Source organism: Suricata suricatta, chromosome 11, assembly GCF_006229205.1.
Source record: "Suricata suricatta isolate VVHF042 chromosome 11, meerkat_22Aug2017_6uvM2_HiC, whole genome shotgun sequence".
NCBI lineage: Eukaryota > Metazoa > Chordata > Mammalia > Carnivora > Herpestidae > Suricata > Suricata suricatta.
Window position 1 is genome coordinate 41551781 of NC_043710.1, and position 24416 is coordinate 41576196.

Sequence of the window (24416 nt, forward strand, 5' to 3'; positions counted from 1 at the left end):
ACAATAATGCCAGTTGTCATGGGGGAATGTATTGTTACATGGTTAATGAATTTGGACCACTTTTTAAAAATTCTTCTCACACAGCATCAGTGAGATTGTAGCATGTAAAAGGAATGTGGAGATTGATGGGTCGCCTGGGTGGCTCAGAATCTGACTCTTAATTTCACCTCAGTTCATGATCCTAAGGTTGTGGGACCGAGCCCCACGTCAGGCTCCATGCTGAGAGTGGAGCATGCTTAAGGTTCTCTTTCTCTTTTCTTTTGCCCCCCTCCCCTGCTCATGGTCTCACTAAAATAAAGTAATAATAATAATGATTAAAAAATAATAAATAAAAGAAGAATATGGAGATTGGAAGAGTATTTTATGGGAGCGAGTCAACCCCATCAAACAACACATGTGCAGCACATGTAGTGATCAGGGATAGCAGAATTGTGTTGGATTATGGTGGCTACAACTGTTGGTTAAGGCAGGACAGTGGGTTTGGATACATAGGACAATTTTTAATCACAAGCTAAGCTGATAAAATAAGTTCTTTCCTGGTGACCCCTAAGTTCTGTCAGAACATTTTATTAACCAGAACTCTAAATACTTTAATACTTTTTGCTGATCTAGGTTTTATTGCATATACAAATTATCCTTAAAAGGATTAAAATTATATGTTTTTATGTGATTAGCAGAGAAATTATGTACTCAGACGACTTCATCTATGCAGTGTTTTTGTCATTCACATGAATTGGAGGAGTAGGAGCATGTTAGACTGGAGTCTGCACTAGGAAAACTTTTTGCCCCAAACTAAGCTATGAGAGCATCATTTGATATACATGTGAAATAATGATTACATTTTTAGTTTATTTATTTATTTTGAGAGAGAGAGCAAGCCAGAGAGGGGCAGAGAGATTCGGGGAGAGAAAGAATCCCAGGTAGGCTCTCCACTGTGAGTGAGCACTGTTACTGATCTGGGGCTTAAACTCACAGTCTGTGATATCATGACCGGAGCCGAAATCAAGAGTCAGACCTTTAGCCAACGGGGTTACCCAGGCACGCCAATGACTAAATTTTTATAAGTGGCTCTGTCACATATAAAACCCTGAAATGGGGGTGTAACTTTCTATTTTGACCCCTAAACAAGAAGATGAGCAATCCCTATCTTGCTCTTACAAGATCAATTACAAAATAAATTACACTGTTTTTGTGCCTTTTCCACTTTCCCATAATCTGAGACAATTCCATAGTGTTGTGCCTTCAGTTGTTTCGATAATTGTCTTCATTTTCAGAAAATATGGACCACCTTAGGGTAATGTTCACTGTCAAAGTTGACTGTTTCTGAATCAATTATTAGGACAGTCTAAACAAATATACTTAGGGCTATAGACCTTCTTTCCTTCAGATAATTTGACCCATTGCTTTGGGCATATCAGCATCCCCGTATGCAGCGAACACCAGACAAACTCTCCCACTTCTAGAGGTTGCTGAGGAGGCCTGTGGCCTACAGGGATTGTGCAGTTTCAGGGAACTGTTAGATTAATAAATGTAGACATAGCTTTACTGGGTTTTAACCTTTAATTAATTTTTTTATTGGTTCTGTATTTAGAGACATCTTTCTAGAAAGGAATTCGTCAGGGCCCAGATCATATACCACAGAATTTTGTTTGTTTTGCTCTTTCACATTATGAAACTGAGAGATGCAGCATTCCAGGGCAAGATAAATGCATTTAAGTACCTATATTTGAGAAAATTAAAAGATTAAGCCTCTTTCATGGCTGGTGAGGTGTATGTCAGACAGGATTGAATTGTCTGGTAAAATAAGAATAATGGATAGCCTCCTTCATGAGCCAGGGAGGGTACAGGTGATGCACGGACTTTGTGCACTTGGGATTTTTAAAATAATTGCTGTTAGCACAGCCACCCTGAGCTTCCTAGGAGATTCTGGGAGTAGGATCTCTGCCTGCTTCTGGCTTCTCCACCCACTTTTTAGTTATAATATAGTAACTAAGGGCTCCTGAATACTTACTTTATGCCAAACACCGTGCTAAGTATTTTACACTGATTCTTTTACTTAATTAGTACTTGAACATGTCATTTAACCTTGCAAAACCTCACATTTTTATCATCTAGAAAAATATGTCCACTCCTCAGTGTGGGTGTGAACATTAAATTTGTTAAAATGTATGCAAATTCTTTGAAAACTCTAAACCACTAGGATTGGGGGTAAAATCTAAGTAAATTTAACAACATTAAACCATAACCTTATCCATCAGAAGTGTCCAAAAGTATCCCTCTGTCTGATAACCAAAAATAATTTTACAAGTATACCTAATGCTTCTTTTAGAAAAATTATGGTGAAATATACATAATATTTAATATTGTAACCATTTGTAAATGTGCAACTCAATGGTATGATACATCTGCAATGTTGTATAACCATCACCACTATCTATACCCAAAACTTTTAATCATCGGCAACAAAAACTTTGTGTCCATTAAACAATAATTCTCCCTATTCTTCTAGTTACCTCTATTCTATCTTTCTCTATGAATTTGCCTATTCTAGAGACTTTACGTAAATTGAAACCATATATTTGTTCTTCTATGTCTGGCTTATTTCACTAAACATAATGTGTTTAAGGTCCATCCATATCACAATATATATCAAAAGTTCATTCTTTCTAATGGCTGAATAATATCCCATTATGTATATATGTCTATGTCAACGTACGTGTATACACACACACACACATATCTGCATATATGTGTATGGATGTGGGAGGTGGACATTCCTGATGGACACCTAGGTTGTTTCCACATTTGGGCTATTGTGAATAATGCTGCTGTAAACACTGAAATGCAAATATCTGTTTGAGTTGTTGCTTTCAATTCTTTTGGATATTTATGTAACAGCAGAATTGTTGAGTCCTATGGTAGTTCTATGTTTACTTTTTTGAGAATCTGCCAAACCGTTTTCCACAGAAGCTGTACCATTTTACATTTCTAGGATCAGTGCAAGAGTTCAGATCTTGTCAAATACTCACAAACACTTGCTATATTCCAATTTTTTACAAAAAATAATTATAACCATCCTAGTAGATGTGAAGTAGTATCTCATCGTGGTTTTGATTTTCATTCCCCTAATGATTAATAATTTTGAGCATCTTGTCATGTGCTTATTGGAAATGTATATATCTTTCTTGGAAAAATATCTTAGTACATTTGCCCAGTTTTTAATTAGGCTGTATGTTTGTTTGGTTTGTTAATTGAGTTTTAGGATTTCCTTATATATCTAGATATTACTCCCTTATCAAATGAATAGTTCGCAAATATTTCCTTCCATTCTATAGGTTGCCTTTTCACTTACTTGAGAGTATCTTTTGATGCACAAAAGTTTTTAGTTTCAATGCTCTCCAGTTTGTCAATTTTTTTTCTTTTGGCCTGTGCTTTTGCTATCTTATCCATGCAATTGTTGCTAAATAGAAAGATTTACTCCTATGTTTTCTTCTAAGATTTTTAGAGGTTTAGTACTTAAATTTAGGTTTTTGATCCATTTGAGTTAATTTTTACACTTATTTAAAGAGTTCAACTTCATTCTTTTGTATGCAGATAACTAGTTTTCCCAACACTGTTTGTTGAAAAGATGTTCTTTCCTCATAGAACATCCTTGACACTCTTATTGAAAATCAACTCACCACGTATGTAAGGGCTTATTTCTGGGCCCTCTAATCTGTTTCATTGGTCTGTATATCTGTTCTTATGCCAGTACCATACTGTTTTGATTACTATATCTTTGTAGTGAATTTTGAAATCAGGAATCATAAGTCTTCCAACTTTATCCCTTTTCAGGATTGTTTTGGCTATTGGGGACCTTTACAATTCCATATAAATTTGAGGATTGGCTTTTCCATTTCTGTGATAAAAAGATTTTTGGAATTTTGATAGATAGTTCACTGAGTGTAGTGATTGCTTTGGATAGTATTGACATCTTAACAATGTTAAGTATTCCTATTGATGAACATTTCCATTTATATAAGTCTTTTAAATTTTTCTTAGCAATGTTTTGTAGTTTTCAATGTACAAGACTTTCACCTTCTTGGTTAAACTTATTCCTATTTAATTATTTTAGGTGCTATTATAAATAGAAATGCTTTATTAATTTTCTTTTGGATTGCCCATTGCTTAGTATATAGACCAATGATTTGTGTGTGTTAATCTTATAAGATTTCAACTTTTGCTAAATTTATCAGCTGTAGTATTTTTCTTGTGGATTCTTTAGAATTTTCTGTATGTGGGATAATGTCATAAATATAGTTTTACCTCTTGTCACAAATAGAGATAGTTTTACCTCTTCCCTACCAATTTTGATGCCTTTTGTCCTCCCTCCTTTTCCGTCGCCTCCTTCTCCCCCCACCTTTTGCTTGTCTAATACTGCTGGCTTGAACTTCCAGTATAATGTTGTATAGCAGCAGTGAAAGCAAGCATCATTATCTCATTCCTGATCTTAGAGGGAAAGCTTTTCAGTTTTTGCCATTGAATATGATGTTAGCTGTGGATTTTTCATAAATATCTTTTAACATGTTAGAGGAACTTGCCCTCAATTCCTAAATTTCTAAGAGTTTTTATCCCAAAAGGGTGTTGGATTTTGTCAAATGCCTTTTCTGTATCAATTGAGATGATCATGTGGATTTCTTCCTCTTTATTCTACTGATGTGATGTATTACATTGATTTTTTTGTGTGTTGAACCACTTTTGCATTCCTAGGATAAATCCTGCTTTGTCATGGTGAATAATCCTTTTAATATGCTGTAGGATTCAATATGCTAATATTTTGTTGAGGATTTTATGTCTATATGAGTAAAAGATTTTAGTCTATAATTTTCTTTTCTGTGGCATCTTTATCTAGATTTGGTATTAACACAATGTTGGCCTCATTATTTTATAGCTAGGAAGTGTTTCCTTTTTTTTCAATTTTTTGGAAGGTTTTGGGGAAAATTCATGTTAATTTTTCTTAAATGTTGGAGAATTTACCAGCACAGCCATCTGGTCCAGGACTTCTCTTTGTTGAAAAGTTTTGTTTACTGACCCAATCTTTTTACTTGTTATAGGTCTGTTGAAATTTTCTATTTCTTCTTGAGTCAGTTTAGGCAATTTGTGTATTTCAATAAATCTGTCCATTTCTTCTAGATTGTGTAATATTTCAGTATAAAATTGTTAACCAGTGCTTCTTATTAATTCCTTTGCTTCAGTTAGCATTTACTGAATACCATTTTATTTGTATATATATATGTGGGAGTATACATATGTGTGTGTATGTGTATGAATATATATATTCTCATTTAATTTTCTTAACAACTCTAAGCTATAGGTAGCATTATATCTATTTTGTTAAAAGAAAAAATTATACTAATAGTCAAGTAAGTTGCTTAACTTTTCCAAGCTTTCGCATCTACAGATTAGTGGAGATAGAATTCATACTGAAGTTCTCTGATTTGATATTTTATACTTGTGCAGACATGGTTTAAATGTATATGATATTAAGAAAAGACTATTTGATGTGAAAAATATATGACTTATATGAATTTATCCAAATGACATCTTGTATTGCTAGGTATTTCCACCTCTTCCAGAATATGTAAAGCTGAAGTATATAACCACTATTGCTGGAGTACTTGATTAATTAAATTTATCTACTTGAAATCAAGGCAGTATCTGAGGTTCTTCAGATTAGTAATTTCATTCTTCTTCCTTCCTTCCTTCCTTCCTTCCTTCCTTCCTTCCTTCCTTCCTTCCTTCTTTTCTGTTTTAGTTTATGTTTGAGAGCATGTGTTCACCAGCATGAATGGGGGAGGGGCAGAGAAACAAGGAGAGACAGAATCCCAAGCAGGCTCCCAGCTCTTGAAACCCAGTGGTTGAGGGTCACAGGGGAGACTAGATCTCAAAAATTAAGAACATGATCTGAGCCTAAATCAAGAGTTGGATGTTTAACCCAATGAGCCACCCAGGCATCCTGTAATTTCATTTCTATTTATTTATTTATTTATTTATTTATTTATTGCGAGAGAGTGAGCAAGCATGCACAAGCAGGGAAGAGAGGCAGAGGGAGAGAGAATCTTAAGCATACTCCATGGTTTTTGTGGAGCCCAACATAGGGTTCTATCACATGATTGTGAGATCATAACCTGAGCAGAAAAAGAGAGGGGGATACTTAGCTGACTGAGCTACCTAGGAGCCCTTGTAAATTCATTTTTAAGTAAGAGTGTTGAGGTCCAAGGAAAAAATATGCACATCCATGGAAACTAACCTAGCGTTTGGAAATCAAGATTATTTTGTTTGCCTCTTTTATAAACAGAGGCTATATATCATTGGTAAGCTATTTTAAGGCATGAACTTTGAGTTGATATTTTAAGTTGATTTCTTATAATGGATAGATTTATATCAGTTTATCCACATTCATTTATTTCATTGCTATTGTGACAAATTCCATGGATTTTCATATGATTGGCTAATAGTCTAGATGTATCAATAAAATAAGTGAAGAAATTAAGATTGATTCTTGATTCTTATCTTCTTTAAAGGTATGAAAAACAATTCACATGTTCTTAGAAAATGCCCCGGGATCAAGATTTTACTATCATTGATCTATTCTTTGATGAATGGAGGAGAAATTTAGCAAGACCAATGAGAGCATGCTGATCTCCCCAATAGATACTGTATCCTGTACCAGAACAAACTGAAGGTGTCATTTTATTTTTAGGATTCTAACTGTGTCATTCATTACCTGCTCACTTGTTTGCAGTGTTATGTCTCACAGAGATAAATTCAGATCGATTATGGCATTCTTTCAGAATATAGAGGAGTTGTAATATCTTGCTATTCTGAATATGGACATCCAGTCAAGATGCTAAGTGGCATGTCCAAGTCTGGACTGGTGGTTGTGATTGAAATATTTCCATATTGTAGGAAGAATGAGAATAGCTTTGAAAAGTGAGATCTACCTACCAGTTGTTTAGAAACTCAAATAATTTACCATTTTCCTATGATGCACCACACAATAATCTATATGGTAGTTAGGGGTGTGTAGTATATTTTTCTTCTGTATTTGAGGGTAGAAAATGAAGTGTGATACTTTGAGCCAATTACTGAGGAGTCCTTGAATCCTATCTCCTAGCTTAATGTATTTTTTTCTCTCGATTCCTTCCAACCTCTCCAAGTGATTTTCTCAGTAGGTTAATTCTGAAGTTAATATTCCAGGAGACAACAACCTAGTTCCTTGTCTTTCTGAAGAATCAAAGTAAATGGACAGGATTTTACCCTTGAAGATTTTGACTCTTCTATAAAAGTGAAATTTGTACTAGAATTACAGAAACTAGGAATATTCTTGCAGCAGATACCATGAGTCTAATGGGTCCTAGGTTCTTGGTATAAGCTCTGCCTTCTCCTGTGTTTAAGATTTAATAAGTTTTGGCTACATTTCAATTTCCTTGAAAATTAAAAAATATGTACTTTCATTCAGGGACTCTGTCTGTGGAGCTGCTTTGGTTCCAAAGGAAGGTTGCCTATTGTGACAAGTGAAACTAATGTCAGGCACATTTTCCATAGGTCTTGTTCTGTAATCTTCAGATGAAAACAGTCAGTTGAAGAATCTAGAAGGCTGGAAAGATGAATTTACAGAATGGCGTTAATTCTCAGATTGGCTCTTGGAGGTTGTCTTTTTTATGCTAGAGGTAGCAAGGGCCAGATTACAGTAGTACCTAAAGCCAACCTGTTCCAACAGGCTTCATCTTCCTTTGTACAAATTTAAAAAGAATGGATCCTCACGCAAGCATTTCAAATCCAGAGACAAATTTGAAAAAAATTGCTACAACATGTTGACTGACTCCTTGCCAAGTCAGCCACTGAGAACTTTTACTCGACCGACTCTTACAAAGAGAAAATTAAAGGGGTGGGGGTGAAGCACATAACTTTGTTATTAAAAAAATTAAACTTCTCAATCCCCCAAATCCCTCTCCCTCTTAACATTTTTTCTCTGCTACTTTTAACCCCCTTCTCTTCCTCACTCTTATCTTCTCCTTTTCTTGCCTTTCCCTTTTTCTCCTTCTTCTAATTATTCTCTGTAATGTACTCTGTTGCTCTAATGTATTCATTTTTACTTTTAGTATTGATACAGTGATATGTTCTGGAGAAATAGCTTTCCAAAGATTATATTCAGATATACAGATTCAAACCGGCAGAAAGGGTAAGAACATTTAAAAAATCTGCTTGTCAGCAGTGGAAAGAAAGCTGTTTGTAGCCAGCAGGTGAGCTGGAGAGTACTACAGGGTGTGGTAGAGATAGTAATAAATTAACTGGCAAGCCAAAAACTATAAAAAAAAAATCAGCTATTTCATAGCATAGAAGCATGACAGCTATGAAAAAAGGAGTGCCCCAGGGAATTCTTTTAGAGTTTGATTTTTTTAAATATGTTTGACATGAAAAATGTTTTAGTACAAATAAAGCAACTGGTATTAAACTTACAGGGAGGGGGGTTGTGGTTTAGAGTTGGCATGAATAATGCATGATATTTAAAGAAAGAACAGCTCTAAAATGTTCCGGGAGGCAGTCCATGTTGATGGTTGGTATGGTGATTTTTTTCTCCTATTTTTGAAGCATCGTTAATTCAGTATCGTTTTGTGATTTTTTTTGAACCTGATAAGACATCAACCAAAGAAACACTATTTGACTTAGATTAGGATATTCTTTCTTCAGATAATTTAGTTTAAATATCAAGAAGATCAGCAGAATTATTTAAGCATAAAGCAATAGTCATTTACTATAAAAAATAATTTGGCCTAGTTATCCTTTTTAAAAAGCTCATGTAGCACTGCAAACCAAAATCAACCTCATGGAAGGGGAAAAACAAGATCAGATATTTTGAACATTACTCCATAGGAGACCAGCACAATATAGTGTTAGTGAATGCATTGTAGCAGTGCTCCATATGCAATCAGAAGCCAATTGTTACTGGACTGTGTACAAGCACACACTGTGCTCAATGGTCTGATGAGGTATTATGGATATGATGCAAAGAGACTGTGTAGATTAGAAGCTAACAATTTGTTAAAAGTGAAAGCAACTTAACATTTACATTGGGCCAGCCAAATAGCACTTCATGTGGCAAGCAGGATGAGTTCCAAGGAACCGGGGGCACCAGGAAGGCTGCAGGTATTAGTGTCCGTGCAGAAAAAAAGAGATTTTATTGCTTTCCAATTGACTACCTTTATTACTGTGATTCTTTCTACACTGTCTCTTCATTATTACATTCAGCTTTCAGTGTGGAAAAGTTCATGCAAAACAGCATGATTATTATAAATGTCAAAAATGTGTGGAGGAACAGCCTATTAAAATATAGCCTAGAGATAGTATATAACACTGACTTTAAATAAGTAGCTGCAGCCAAAGTGATACTCCATTAAATCACTGATATTGTTTAATTTATCCACAAGTATTAATTTTGACTTCAGTCACCACTATCACAATGCATTCTTCATTACTTCCTCTTGGTTCTTCACATCACTGTTCAGAGTCTGTGTTCTTAGGTCACAGAAAGTGCTCTATTACCCTGTTCAGGAGTGGTATGGAGTCAGACATTAAGATGTAGCCTTGATCTCTGCTGGACCATGTTCAATCTCTCTACCAGAGTTTTAATACAAATATCCAGCGTAAAATGTGTGGTTATTAGTCACTCATTATCAAAGAATAAGCGAGAAGTGCCTCGTATGCATGATCCCGTACTAGGTTCCCCCAGAAATTAGTCCAGAAAAGTATGGTTTCCACTCTCCTGGAGATACCAGGCATTTCACAGAATGTTGGCAGATAAGATTAGCTTCCTTCTTACCCCATCAAATGGAAGAGCTTGCATTTTTAAAATTTTTTTGCTATTTTTTATAAAATAAAGTTTGGGGTTATGGACAGTCAATAGCGCATAATCTTTTTTGGACTCTAATACTCTGCCTTGCCTACCAAGCCAAAACTTTTTGTTGTTCTAACATAAAAACCTTAATACTCTCAGTGAACTGTCAGCCTGGCTTTAAGATATTTTTTTTTACTCTTAAAAAAATGATGTATTACAAGATTTGTAATGGAGTGAACATGCTTGAATTGCACATTTAATTTTTTTAACATCACATTCATGTTTTGCCAGTTTGCCTACTAGCTATCTGTTAACAAAAAGTTCCAAGGCAGTACTGCAAGTCTATGCCCAACTAAGCCTTTTGTTTCTGCAGATGTTTGGGCTTAGAGCAATGTTGTAAAGCTCAGGCAATCCAAGGGCCATGTTTGTACTTGTCTGCTGCGAGTCCCCGTGCATTGTCTAAACCTGTATGCATTGTTCTTTCCGACAGGTGATAACTACCCTGTACAGTTCATTTCATCAACAATGGCAGCTGCTGCTACTTCTGGACTCAGCCCTTTACAGCTCCAGGTAAGTGACAGAAGAAAAAAATGTGGGATATAAGCCAGTTCTTTAGTGGAAAACTGCTAACCAGCTGTATGCTAAATAATGGCCTGAATGTTAAATAATTTTTAAGCATAGCCTAGAAGAATTAACACCTTGTGTACTCACTGTACTGAAAATAGAAGAGCAAACTGCCAATCTCAGTATTTTTAAAGGAAAAATGATATGATGACTTAGTATTATGTATTTTCTATGAAGTGAGTTAATGATTTTATAATTTTTATTGCTGGTTGCTTTTGGATATGTTAGCTTTTTCCTTATCAATTTTCCATCTATGTCTCCATTTATGTCCTGATTATCTTTTACACATAAACATCAAAACCGAAAACAATGTGGGTATTTTCCTTCTTGTAGCTTACGGAATAGGGAGTTGATATCACCAAATTACTTCAACTATTGGTAATATGTAAACATATTGCTCTAGAATCTGTGTGGCCTCATTCTCATTTTTATCTTCATGCCAAGTCGAAAGTCTGGGCATGGTATCTGACCAAGTTCTGGATTAGGGTTCTTTACTATATGCTAAGCTTGCAGAAAAAGTGTTTTGGAAGCTGGATAAAAATCATTTGTACCGTATCTTCTTCACAGTAAAGTGAGGGGTTTACAACAGGACCAAGTGATCTTTACATCCTTCTAGCACTACAGTTCTAATGTGACATTAACTTTAAAGATAAATACATACTTTAACAAAAAAACCCCAATGATATCATTGAAAAAATGGTTAAACATTCAGTGTTTGAACATTTAGAAAATAAGCATAGTGAAGAACTTGAATTTCAGTACAGTGGAAATTTTAAAGACAGTCTTTTATTCTTTTAATTTACTGTGATTATTTTTGAGGTTTTTTTTTTTACCAGGAACAGGATCTGGTTAGGCATTTTTTTTCCTTCTTTGTTATTCCCCGTATGGCTTGGGTATAAGAGATGTGCAAATATTTTACCATGAGAAAACATGATTGTGAGCATTTTCAATTGGGTCTGCCAATAAATAATTTTTGCAATTCTGAGTTTTTGTCGTAAGTCTCATCTGGAAATCCTTGCTGATGTTACCTATTATGAACAGCCTACCAGAGCCAGGAATTTTGCCGAACAGTAGCAATAGCCCACCTCTCTTCCAAAACTTCACCTTCCCCACTGCTAACACTGGGACTTACTGCAGTGAGAAAAATCTAAAAAGAAACTTCACTTGTGATAAACCTAATCTGTTTCTCCTTTTCCCATCCATAGCTATGACTCAGAGGCAGAAGTATGAAATGAGTACCATTGCTTGGTCCTATCACCAAGGGCCTATGAAAGAGAGTGTCTGGGTCCTAAACCTTCTACTTTCTATTTTTTTGGTGTGGTCAGTACCCTGGATTTAGAAATATGTGTTCTGGTTCATGAGTTCTGACAGTATGTTTTGTCTTTTTTTGTTTGTTTTCTGAATATGCTACTAAACAGAAGGGTCATGTCTCCCACCCACAAATTAACCCAAGGCTAAAAGGCCTAAGTGACCGTTTTGGCAGGAGTTTGGACACCTTTGAACATGGTGGTGGCCACTCTTACAACCAGAAACAGATTGAGGTATGAATACTTCCATTGGTGCTTCATTGGGTGGGGGACTGGATTGTTCAGTCATATTCTAGGCTCTTTATTTTTAAGTGGCAAACACTCAACCTAAAGACTAAAATGTGACCTTTCCTTTTTCTCATTCCTAAAGAGACTCATTTTTGCTTCTTTTCTCTCAGAGAAAAAGGCCCCTAATGACCTACCTAGCTTGTTTATTGCTATATATTTAGGCAAATTCTTTATAAGTACCTTCAAAACTATCACCCATTCCCTCACTTTTTTGTTCCTTTTATGTATAGTATGGTATAGTGTTTAAAAATACTTACATTAAAAAAAAATCTCATTTGATCATATAATAATGCTGCAAAGTTGATAAAATATAATTCTGCTTGTATCCACCAAACAATGGAGGTTCAGAGAGGCCAAGGCTGCACAATATTCCTAGAGTTAGAGTTAGTGCCTAGGATTTCTAACTCTGTCTAACTCAAGTTTTTGAATTTTGTTTTCTCTGGCTGAGGTAGGGCTGGGTCCCTGGGTCTGACTGGTTGCTTTTTGCCCCATTGACTTCTGTTGTGTCCCTTTCATATTTCACTTCCAATAGATCCCTAGGTTGTTTTTGTTGGATATTCTTAACACCTAGAGAAGATGGATTTTATGGCTATTTTGAAAACCAAACCCTTTTCTGCCATAGGTGTCTAGTCCTTTATCACTCATGCTTGATTTCTCTCTTATACCCCTGGAGTCCCTCTCCAGGACTATCCACTACTGAAGGGTTGCCAATTATCTGTTTGAATCAGACACACACACACACACACACACACACACACAAATTGAGACAGGTTACTCAGACTGAAACATACTTTAACTTTCTAGGTTAGATCTAATACTAAATTTTATATTCTAACTTAGGATGGGAAACTCAACTGAAGAAAAGAAAAAGGAAAGAATTACATCTAGAAAAGTGACATATAAATTCAAGCCCTATTGGCTCTGGCAGTCTCTATACATATCACATATTATATAATCAATAAAGTATCTCTTTGACATTATCTTCTATGCTGCTTTTGAATCTATATTTTTGAAAGATAATACAGAAATCTCCTAAGAAGGAAAAAGAGGACAAGATCAAAAGCCACCTTGGAAGTAGCCTGAGGAAGCGTTCCCGAGCTTGTTGCCTGCCTTCCTCTTTCCCTTTCACTTTGATATAAGAAGTATACGGGGGTTCCCACCCAGACATGACGAGGCATATACTGTCAAAGTATCTGCTATCGTGTATCAAGTAAGAAGGGATTTCTTTTGTAAGGCTTTCTTTTGGCTATAGAGAAGGTGCCATATTTCTGGACATTCTGACGATCTACCAGGCCTGGGATTACTGAAATGGACAGATAGCTGCATATCAGGGACAAGACATTCTGTGTGATGACAGTTAGCAAGCTTACCCACTCAGGACAGATAGTTTGTTAAATGTTTAAGCGCTTGGACTAATGTGAAAGCAGGTGGTCCTGGCTCAAATTCAAGACTTCCTCTCTTTAACTTTCATTTTTGCTTGAAGTGTTGAGATCTAGCCCATCAGCCTTTTTCTGGCAGCAGTTTGCTACCCAATCACTTCTTTTGCTCATTTTTCACTTAGATTGACTTCTCTCCCTGACACCATCACCGATCCCCCTGGTGCTGTCAAATCTGGCTTCTGTTGGGTTTCTGGAAACTATGATGTCATATGTCATATATGTGAGTGCCAGATCTGTGTAGCTCTGTAGCAACACTGATCTAGAAGCACAACCTCTGCCACATGTCACTTTCGTTAGGATAAATAGAGCCCCTTCATGCAAAACCACCTCAGACTTTGCCAACTTTGCCCATTTGAAAGTTTTCTGGATTTTTGATTATTCTTGTTCTGTTTCTTTGTTTTCATTTTTTGCACCTTCCCCCCCCCCCCGCCCCCATGTCAGGAAACTTTTGCTCTGTTTGCTTATATTGTACACTGGTTAGAAAAAGGTTCACCTTACTTATAAGGTAGCTTTCCCAAACTTTCCTGGTATGAGTATTACGTGTTTATTGGAACTCCCACAAAAAGCACAGTAGACACACATACCCAGGTTATGACAGACACTAACATTTTAAATGCTAAGCATCAGTCTTATTGATTTTACAGTCTGCATTCTTTTCTTTTTTTAAGTGTTTTTATTTCTTTTTTATTTTATTTTTTTAATAGTTTATTGTCAAATTTATTTCCATATAACACTCAGTGCTCTTCCCCACAAGAGCCCTCCTCCATCACCACCCCTTTTCTCCCCTCCCCCTTTAACCCTGGGTTCCTTTTCAGTATTCAATAGTCTCTCAGGTTTTGCGTCCCTCTCTTTCTCCCCAACTCTCTCTGCATTCTCTTCTAATTCTCCCTTCTTTGGCCAGCAAAAATGTTACAACTCTATTAAGAACCACGAGTGTGATAGACTGTTGATACTAAGGAAACATTACAATTATGTTAACTGGGTTTATTTCTAAACAGAGATTCTTAGAAAGAAAAACCCATAACATATACATGCCACCAGCACCTTATCTTACCACTTTCATATACATCTGGCTGCATTGCTCGGAACTGGTCCTCTCTGCCTGGTGTTACAGCTAATTTGTTCTTCAAAGGTTGTCACTTCTAACATTAATGAACCTGCATACATCTTAATAGCAGTTATAGTTCTAGACTGAAAGCCTGAAATTTTGTTATCAAGTAGAAAAAAGGTATTTAAAGGGGAAAGACCCTTCTTACATTAGTGTATTCCAGTTCTTTCTTTCTTTAAAATAAGGAAGGTACAGGAAATACTTTTCTTTTTTTCTTTTTTCTCTCTTTCTTTTTTTTTTTTTTTTCCTTTTTTGGTTCTCTATGCTGATCTAAGGCATGGTTTTCTCTGCCTCAGGGGCACAATATTAGGAGAGAGAAGGCCAAAGAATGCTATTTTTAGTTGAACAGTTCAGCAGATGGAGGAATGAATACTCATATATCTGAAGGTTGAGGGGCTTGAACCATTAATTTTGATAATGTATTTAACCCTGGGAACAATCAGAAACTGTAACTCTAAGGTTACAGTGCTTTTGACCTTTAGAGAACAGAGGGCATTTGCTACAGTAAACAATATATTATATTGCTACTTATTCCAATTCTCTACCCATATAAATTTCAGAACCAGTTGCCATTTGCTTTCCTCAGCTATGTTAGCATTGGTCCTTCAAGTACATCGAAAAGAATGTTAAGGAAGGGGGACCAGTATAATGAGGCAGTCATGTAAATATGGCCTTTAAATAGCTAAGATGTTAAATTGTTTCTGAAGAAATATTATCTCAGAAACTAAGCTCTGAGTAAGTTCTTTTTTAAATGAAAAAGTGATTTAAATATATCAATTCCTTATATGCGGTTACTTTCAATATGATAGATCCTTAAAAGTAATTTTGTTTTGTTTTGTTTTTAATTGGGAGGTACGTTGCTTCATAGATGTCGCTTATGTTAAATACAATCTGGTGCCATATCGTGCAAAGTGATACACCTGTCTCATGCCTTCTTACTAAATGATGCGTGCTTCTCTCTAGCAAAGACAGCAGTTAAATATCACACAGCTTAAGAATTTCTAATTAAAATATCTCCACATGTCAGCATATTGGTAATGTATTATTTTAATCCATTTATTTTGTTTATGAAACAGTGACATATGTTTAGATTGTGAAATATATGAGCCTTAAAAATCACTTTATTGAAGAAAATTAATTCCTACAATACTGTCTCAGTAATGTGCTCACTCACCCAGTCAGTCACTGGCGGCACTGCCAGTCTTAATGTTGGGTAGACACACTTACCAGTTTTATCTGCATAATGGTCTTGGAAAGAAGCAATCACAGTTCTTTTTCTTAGTGCCAAATGATAGAATTTTTCTTTCCTTACTTTTTTTTCTTTTTCATTAATTCATACCTGTCCCCCCAAAACACTTTTTGTGGCTTTTTTTTAATACAATGAAGGATGGAACTGAGTATATGTATAGGAGATTCTGAAAGACCAATCACAATTAAAAACAAGCTAGTTACCTTTTCAAAGTTAGACACAGTAATTTGTTTGTCAGCAGGGAGATGTTTGGGTCAGCCCTGAGATAAAGTGACTGTCAGCAGTTATTCCTACAAGACAAGTAATTTCACTCAATGTTTTACTGACAGATTGCTCACTTCTCTGAATCACCCGTGAAAACAAACTTAATATTGTTACAGGCAGAGTTTCTGTCTTCATTAGCCTCAGAGAATGATTTTTATCGAGCATTCAAAGCCTACCAAGCTTTAGTTGGAACATATTTTAACAGACAAGCTCTTATAGTGATAGTATGGGTAGTAGGCTAAAATGAAAGGAATTAAATATGAAAATTTGAAAAATATCAGGATAAGTACGTTTTCACTTTTAGTTGATGAGCATTATGTGTCCTTTAGAGGAGATTTGAGGAAAGGAGTATAATTAGAGCCTTAAAACACTAGGAAAAACTATCAATCATAAGTTACTCTTAAATGAAACTATTAAAGTCTTGCTAAGTTTGCAAAGATGGAGGGGAACAATTGAAGTTTTTGCAGAAGCAAATGGAAACACATATTTTATTTAAATGATATTGTCAATTTTCATGCTACAAATGGAAAGTGAAGAAGTATCCATCAACATTGAGAATGCTCTAATTCTATTTCAGTTTCAGCCTGAATCTTTATGATATTGTATTCAGATGCTCTTCTCTGGCTCATACCCTCTTTTCTTGTTTGCAGTTGTAAACATGCCTCAGTGCTTTAGAGAAACAAGAGGGTGAGTTAGCTTTTCTGGGTAAGCTTGGGAGGTTGTGACTTCTAATAGAGAGTTGAATAAAGAGTTGATTAGAGTGACCTATTACTAGTGACCCAATGGAGAAAAAGGAATGCACTGATTCAAAGCTTGTTTTGAGGATGCCAACCATGGGGTTGTGCTTTGAAGGGAAATGCTTGCTTTTTCCTTAATCAGCCTTCCCTCACCCCCTTTGATTTAAGAGTGTTATGGAACTCAGGAATACCATTACTGGGAGTAGATGAGTTGTGGACTAATGGAATAAACACCACTTTGGAATCAGAATCTTGAATTAGAGTTTCCATTGTTACTTGCTATGTTGTCCTATACTGTTCTCCAATTGCCTCTTTTTTTATTGTAAAAGGCAGATAATAATCATTTTCAGGTCTGTTGTGAATAGTAAGTGGGATAAGGAGGCATGTATTAGATTTCAAAAAAAAATCAGCAAAATAGGAAAAAACTTTCCAGCATTCCAGTAAGCTGTCAATTTTGCTCCATCTTTGCTGCCTGAAGTGCTTCTGAGGGACAGCTCCAATCTACTAGAATGTAAGTCACTGCATTCAGGGATTTGGTCTGTTTTCATTACTGTTGGATTCCCAATATTGCCTGGTATGGTATTTGGTAAAATGAATGAATTAATGAACTTCATCTTTGGTTGCTTTGTTTTGAAGTTGGACTTGTATTCAAGGAAACAGAGTAAATTTATACCTACCCATACACTGAAACATTGGACAAACTAGATTTTCTTTTATAGATGTGATTTTCAGTAGGTTTTAAGGCAATGCCTAAAAGTTGAGAGAGTATGGCTCTTCTCACATCCAAGCCCCGCTAATCATTGTGTTTAAGCTATGTGATTGATGGGATGTTCAGGTGTGCTCACAGACTTGGTTCACCAGGAGCCCAGGACCTTGGAATTAGAAAATTAGTGCAGTCCTCTATCTCTTTTAATGTGAGATTTCTACCAACATGCATTTAGCTCCAGCCTCACTAATTAATCTACTCAATAGGGAGCTCCCAGTGTGTGAATACTTGTGTTTAAATAGACTGCTTGTAAAATGCAGTGGTTTCTAAAATACTGACAGGTATTTTTATTCCTGTTTTTACCAAACTGGAGTTTCAAAGTATTGTTTGGTTGGTGTCATGCATTATATATCTGTATATATATATGTTACATGGGGCTACCTTGGAAATCAGAAAGATAGTATGATTCAGGATACATTGGAAAGTTTGAAAGCAAAACATTCTAGTGTTTTCAAAAATGATTTCCTTCAGTTTCCAATCATAGAATAAGTCAGGATATGCAACATTTAGGAAATTTAAATCAGAATAAGATATGGTGAAATATTTTGACATGTCAGGTAACAGAAGAGATTGAGCAGGGCAAAAGTTGTTTTTTAAAATCACTTTATTGAGGTATGATTGGCATACAAAAAGCTGTACATATTTATTATCTACAATTGGATGAGTTTGGAGAGAAGTGCACATCCATGAAACCATACCAGAAACTATGCTGTAAACATATTCATCACCCACTATTATTATTATTATCAACATCATCATCATCATCTTGTGTGATAGGAATATTTGATATAAGATTTATCATCATAGTTAATTTTTAAGTATACAGTACAGAATTATGAGCCATATGCTCTGTGCTATACAGTAGATCTCTGACACTTTGTGCCCTTTGACTAATACCTCCTGTTTCCTCTCCCCCCAATTCCTTTAAATCTCATTCTATTTTCTGCCTTTCTGAGTCAGACTATTTTAGAATCCTCACGTAAGTCATATTACACAGTATTTGTCATTCTGGATCTGATATATTTAATTTAGCACAGTGTCTTACAAGTTCATCTACAGCATCACAAATGGCAAGATTTCCTCCTTTCTTAAGGCTAAATAATATTCCATTTTATGTATGTACCACATATTCTTTATCCATTCATCCACCAATGGGCATTTAGGTTGCTTCCAAACCTTGGCTATTGTGAATAATGTTTCAATGAACATGGGAGTGAAGATACCTCTTTGAGATCTTGATTTCAAGTCTTACATGTAAGTCTTTAATACATTTCAACTTAATTCTTATGTATAGTTTCAGATACAGGTCCAATTTAATTATTTTGCATGTGGATATTCAGTTTTCCCAATACCATTTATTGAAAAAGTATCCTTTCCTCATTGGGTAGTCTCATTACTTTTGTCAATGATTCTCTGAATGTGTATGTTTGAGTTTATTTCTGGTTTCTCTATTCTGTTCCATTGGTCTGTATGTCAGTCTCTATATTTATGTGAATATCATACTGTGTTGATTACTGTAGCTTTGTAATATGTTTTTAAATTAGGAAGTGTGACACTTACAACTTCATTCTTGTTAGGATTGCTGTGGCTATTCAGGGTCTTTTGTGGTTACATATGAATTTTAGGATTTTTTTTCTATTTTTGTAAAAAAAAGCCATTAGGATTTTGATAGAAATTGCATTGAATCCATAGATCACTTTGGGTAGTATGGGCATTTTAACAATATTAATTCTTCCAATCCAAAAATATTTTAATTAAAAGAGATTGAGAAGCTACACTTGGATGGATTCCCCTAATAGACATGCCCCAGTAAAAGGTCAAAACTGACCAGTAGTGCTGGCACATAGTTACTACTACTCTGCCAATTTTCCTTGATCTTTATTTCTAGAAAAGTTCATATGCTACAGATATGCATGTTTGTGCAAATCCATTGAAATTGTAAATTCATGGAAAATTTGTATCAATTTAAGCTCTCTACACTAATTTGAAACCATCATGCTTTATTTTGACTGTTCTAGATTATTAGGATTAAGATACTAAATGGATTCTCCTACCTCTCTGTCCACAAACTTCCAAACCTAAATGGCACAAATAGTGGATTCTTTCCAAAATATAAATAAACAAGCCCAAAAATCTACTCTTGCTCTATACTGGTTGCTGTGTGAATTAGAAAAAATTATTGTATATTCAGTTTTTCATTCCTACCTTATAATTGATGATATAAGTAGGGTCATCTTGAGTCAGACTGAGAGGAATTAATTTAGCTTGTTTCTTTTTTATTTTATGAATACCAATACCTTTATATTTGTAATTATTTAATGTGGGGTTGCCTAAGTATTTGCATTTCCTTCTTATACACTAAAAATGGGGGCAAAATGGAGCCAAATAAATTTCCCAAGACCTCCTTCCTCTTGGTCATTTGGGAAATTAAGGACTTAAATCAGAATTCTTAAGTCCCAGGAAACTGCACTGAGTTCATTCCGTATTGCATGTTTCTCTTATAGCACCAGCTATAATACATGTAACCAACCTTCAATGTCATAATACATAAATTAACTGGACTATGATGCTTGGTACCTTATCAGTGATTTCCCTAATGCTATTGACCTTGAGCAGTATGAACTAAAACAAAAATAAATGACTGATATGAATAAAAATTGTATTGCTTAAAATGCATGCATATGTTGACTACCTCAAATTCTACAAAATGCAAACATACAGTATTCATTCAAAGACAGTTTAAAATAAAGTTGTTTTTAATCTAGAGTACCCATTTGGGGGATACTTATGAAATTTTCACTCTAATTCACTTACTTAAAGTGATTGAAGTATTATAACTTTTTTCTTTTAATTCTTATACTCAAAATTACACTATTATTTTGATTATGACTATTTCAATGATATAACACTTAATGTTATTGTAGCAAAATCTAAGGGGAGCTTATAAATGGTCATTCTCAGGAAATTTGGAAGAGTTCATATGAAAATTCAAACATAACAAATTTAACCATTCAACTATTCAACAAATATTTATTCAGTGCCTATTACATGCCAAGTATTATCCTAGGCCAGTGATCCTCAGTGGGAGGCAATTTTGCCCCCTAGGATTCAGCTGACAATGTCTGGAGACAGTACTAGTTGTTATGACTTGGGGATGAGGGTGGAGAAACTAGTGGCATCTAGTGGGTAAAGCATTCAGGGATGCTGCTGAATATCCTATAATGGAGAGGAAAGCCCCTCACCCCAACCAACAAAAATTATCCAGTCTCAAATATCAGTAGTGCTGAGGTTGAGAAAACCTATTTTAGATATTGAGGAAATAGCAGTGAATAAAACAAAGTCCTTGCTCTCATGGAGTTTCCATTCTAGTGGGGAAAAGAAAAATGGGGGGAGAAATGTATGATAAAGGGATTATCATACTTGTCTTAGCACAAATCTTGCTTGTCTTAACAGAAATACCCTTCTTATCTATCTGAACCTGGATGGGCAGATTTTTAAAAACTGAGACTTCCTTGATTATATATCCAGCTTCACTTTGATCTTCAAAACTAAGAATTTTATTCTAGCAGTCACTTCTGGCTAGAACACTCGCAATTCTCCTCAGGCTCATTTTTTCAGTTGTATTAAGCACACCATATACTCTGACTTTCAGTAAAGGAATATTATTTCTGACTATAATAGTATATAAGTCTATCCTTCAGAGTGAAGTAAATATGAAATTTGGTGAGAACCTGGGAGATGTTCATTAGTTTTTATGGGATGCTATTTATGGAGATCCCATAGGATGAGTGGAATCACTCTTGGCAGAAAACCTGGATTTGATGTGTGAATTGGATGTAACAAAGGAAACCTGACTTTCTTTCTAAAAACAAAACAAAACAAAACAGATATAGGAATAGTATAGATAGTACTTATATGTATACAGATATACACATACAAACACATATATAATACATATTGTATTTTTATAGCTTAATTATTATATATTTTTATATTATATAATTATTAATTATATATTTAGGCTTTACAATAAGTGTGCTTTAATATTATCCCCATAGTTTAGAAGAAGAAAGTGAAGCTCAGTTGGATCAAGTAACTTGAACCAGATTATTCATCTATTAAACAAAATAGGACCACAATAGATGGTTTAAGTACATTTTGACTGGGATTCTTTGCTTTACATTCTGCTGACTGATATGTAGGAAGCATAGTCATTTAGACACTTTCTTGCATAACTTATTTCCCTCTTATAATATTCAAGTGAATTAAATGTAATTTAATTAAGTTACAAAAGGGAAAAATTTCAAAGTCACCATGACAGTCTCAGAATCCCAGAGAGTTCGTGTAGTTTCCAAATTTCTAGTTAGATGGCCAGAAGAAGAAACTTCAAGTCTAACAGAATTTAACAAGGATAAGAAGAGCTATCATGACATCCATCTTATCTATTCTGTAGTTTTCTTTTGAGGAAAATGCTTAGAATGTTTTTCCTGAATGCCAGAGCTCTATTCTTCTGAGAGTTTCTGGGGCTGTCTTACAATTTCAAAGTTTTGATGAGTCTCCGGGAGGAGCTGGGGAGTGTGTCCTTGCCCATCCCTAGCCTGCGCTGCCCTCTGAGCATGTTCAGCAGGTTGCATGCCAGCAGAGGAAGCAGATGTTTGACCATACTGGAATGGAGCGCCTGCTGCATCAGGAGCTGGGGATTCCTCTTGACATCTGGCCATGGCTGGGTCGGGATGCATGCCTCAGGCCAGGAGGCTGCTGGGGCTGTGGGGCAGAGAGCACAGAGTCTTTGCTGCTCTTTAAGCGATTAGTGCACTGAAGCAGCAATAATGTTGAATTAGCGCTTGGCTGCTTTCTTCTCAGCAATCTTGGGACAATAGGAGAGTCAGGAAGGAGCCTTTACAGTAAAGTCATGTTCAGAGAGACAAGACTAATTATGGAGTATTAAAGAGCTTTATTTTAAGTGATTTAGTTTACAAATAGCTCTGGACAGTGTATGGAACTTTTTGGAACTGTAAACCACCAATAGTTTAAAAAGACTCCTAATTGAAAATGGCTAGTATAGAACCATTATTTCCGCAATTTTCCAGTTTTAGAGTTTGGTCAAGTTGTGCTACAGAAGATACAGCATCTGCTAAAAAGAGAAGATACACTAATACTTGCAGCTTTGGGGGGATATTTTTCTAACTTGAGGGGAAGGAAGAATTTTAGTACTGAATTATGTGCTGGCTTTTACAGTTTTACTTTATCACACTGAAAACTGGTCAGCACTTGCTACCCAGAGCTGAAACCATCTGTTACACCAATTTCCTTTATGGTATGTGTTATTTAAGCACAATGGATGTAGAAATGGGTAGTTTAAAATATATTTTGTGATGAACAGGTGACACATTATGTAGCTTTTCCTCTTATAGTTTTTCATTAGTGAGACCTCTGTACTTAAGGAAGCCTTTCTTATAAACGGATTATGGCCATTTGTGTTCACGGTAGTATATTGGAGAAGAACACAGCATTGCTCTCACTTAACCTCTCGTATTCCAAGGGGGTTATATTTAATTAACACTGGTGAGAGGCTGACCTGAGAGGCTATGGAAAGCAATTGAGCTGCATTTTCCAAGCTCTGCTCTAGTCAGCTGGGAGAGAAATTTAAAAAAAAATTAGAAAGTACTATTTTCTGAAATTCTCTCTAACTAAGCTGTATTTCAATGGGCCATTTAATGCTCAAATGGACAAAGGTATTACTTCAGTCATTGAATTGTATCAAATTCCTTCTCAGAGGCCCAGTTTGAAAACTCTGAAGGAAAAGTGGTTTAGCATTGCATTCTCAATGGAGTATCACTTGGTCTGCTTAAAAAGATAAAAAGCAAATAAATTAACAACAACAACAACAAAAAGGCAGGAGAAATACTCACTGTCAGTAAATGGAGTGCAGCGTGTGCTCCAAGTAGTCCTCACTATACTGGGATTGCCCTCTGGAGTTTAGGAGTTCCTTAGCCCCCTTACAAAAAAACACCCCTCTCTGCAGTGTGGCTCTTTACCTGCTCAGAACATTTTCTTCATGCCCAAGCAAGTGTTTGCTCCAGGGCTCAAGGGGCAGTCTCTGAATAATGCACAGTTAAATCATTGGCTTTGACGTAACACAACCAAGAGAGAGCAAGAAGCTTTGTTGAGATAGTAGAGGCCTGGACATGACTGATGTGGGTGGAGGTCCTTCACTTTCCCCATCCGTTTACCAATCGTATTAGTAAAGAGGCATCTCTTAGTCATTTTAATAAAGAGACATTTCTTAGTTGCAGAGCAAAATAGTCATACATAGTTAATCTATACTCAACCATACCATTCCTGAATTTAGATCCACCTCTGCCAAATATCCTGATTATACAAAACTATTACCAAACACAGATATGCTTTACTATGAAACAGGAAGATGACTGTATATCATTAGGTGATGATTTGCCACCACATGTTGGAACAACATGCTTACTCTTTATTTAGCAGCTAGATGCTCTTTGACATGTTTTCTGTCAGAAAGCAGTGCTTCTTGGTTTCTCAAGACCTCTTTAGTTAACAGAGCTCTGTGACCAAAAAAAAAAAAAAAAAGAGCTATGAGACCTTGAGATAACTTCTCCTGCACCTTAGTCTCCTTATCAGTGAAATGGGGATAATAACACCTCCCATATTATAAGGATTAAATGAAGCAACACAATCCAGTCACCTAGCACAATATCTGCTACACAGTAAGTACTCAATAAACATC

The 24416-nt window shown here is 35.6% G+C and overlaps 1 protein-coding gene across 5 annotated transcripts in view; it reads left to right on the forward strand.

The window, feature by feature from the left end:
* SOX6 (SRY-box transcription factor 6) overlaps nt 1-24416 on the forward strand; it is a 372948-nt gene that overhangs the window by 236018 nt on the left and 112514 nt on the right. For 3 of the 5 annotated variants that reach the window (XM_029957189.1, XM_029957190.1, XM_029957192.1), the window contains exon 7: nt 10368-10447. In XM_029957189.1, the coding sequence (XP_029813049.1) occupies nt 10368-10447 (80 nt within the window). Of the gene's footprint in view, nt 1-10367; nt 10448-11919; nt 12043-24416 lie in introns of all 5 variants that reach the window. The other 2 variants (XM_029957193.1, XM_029957194.1) reach the window with 1 other exon arrangement.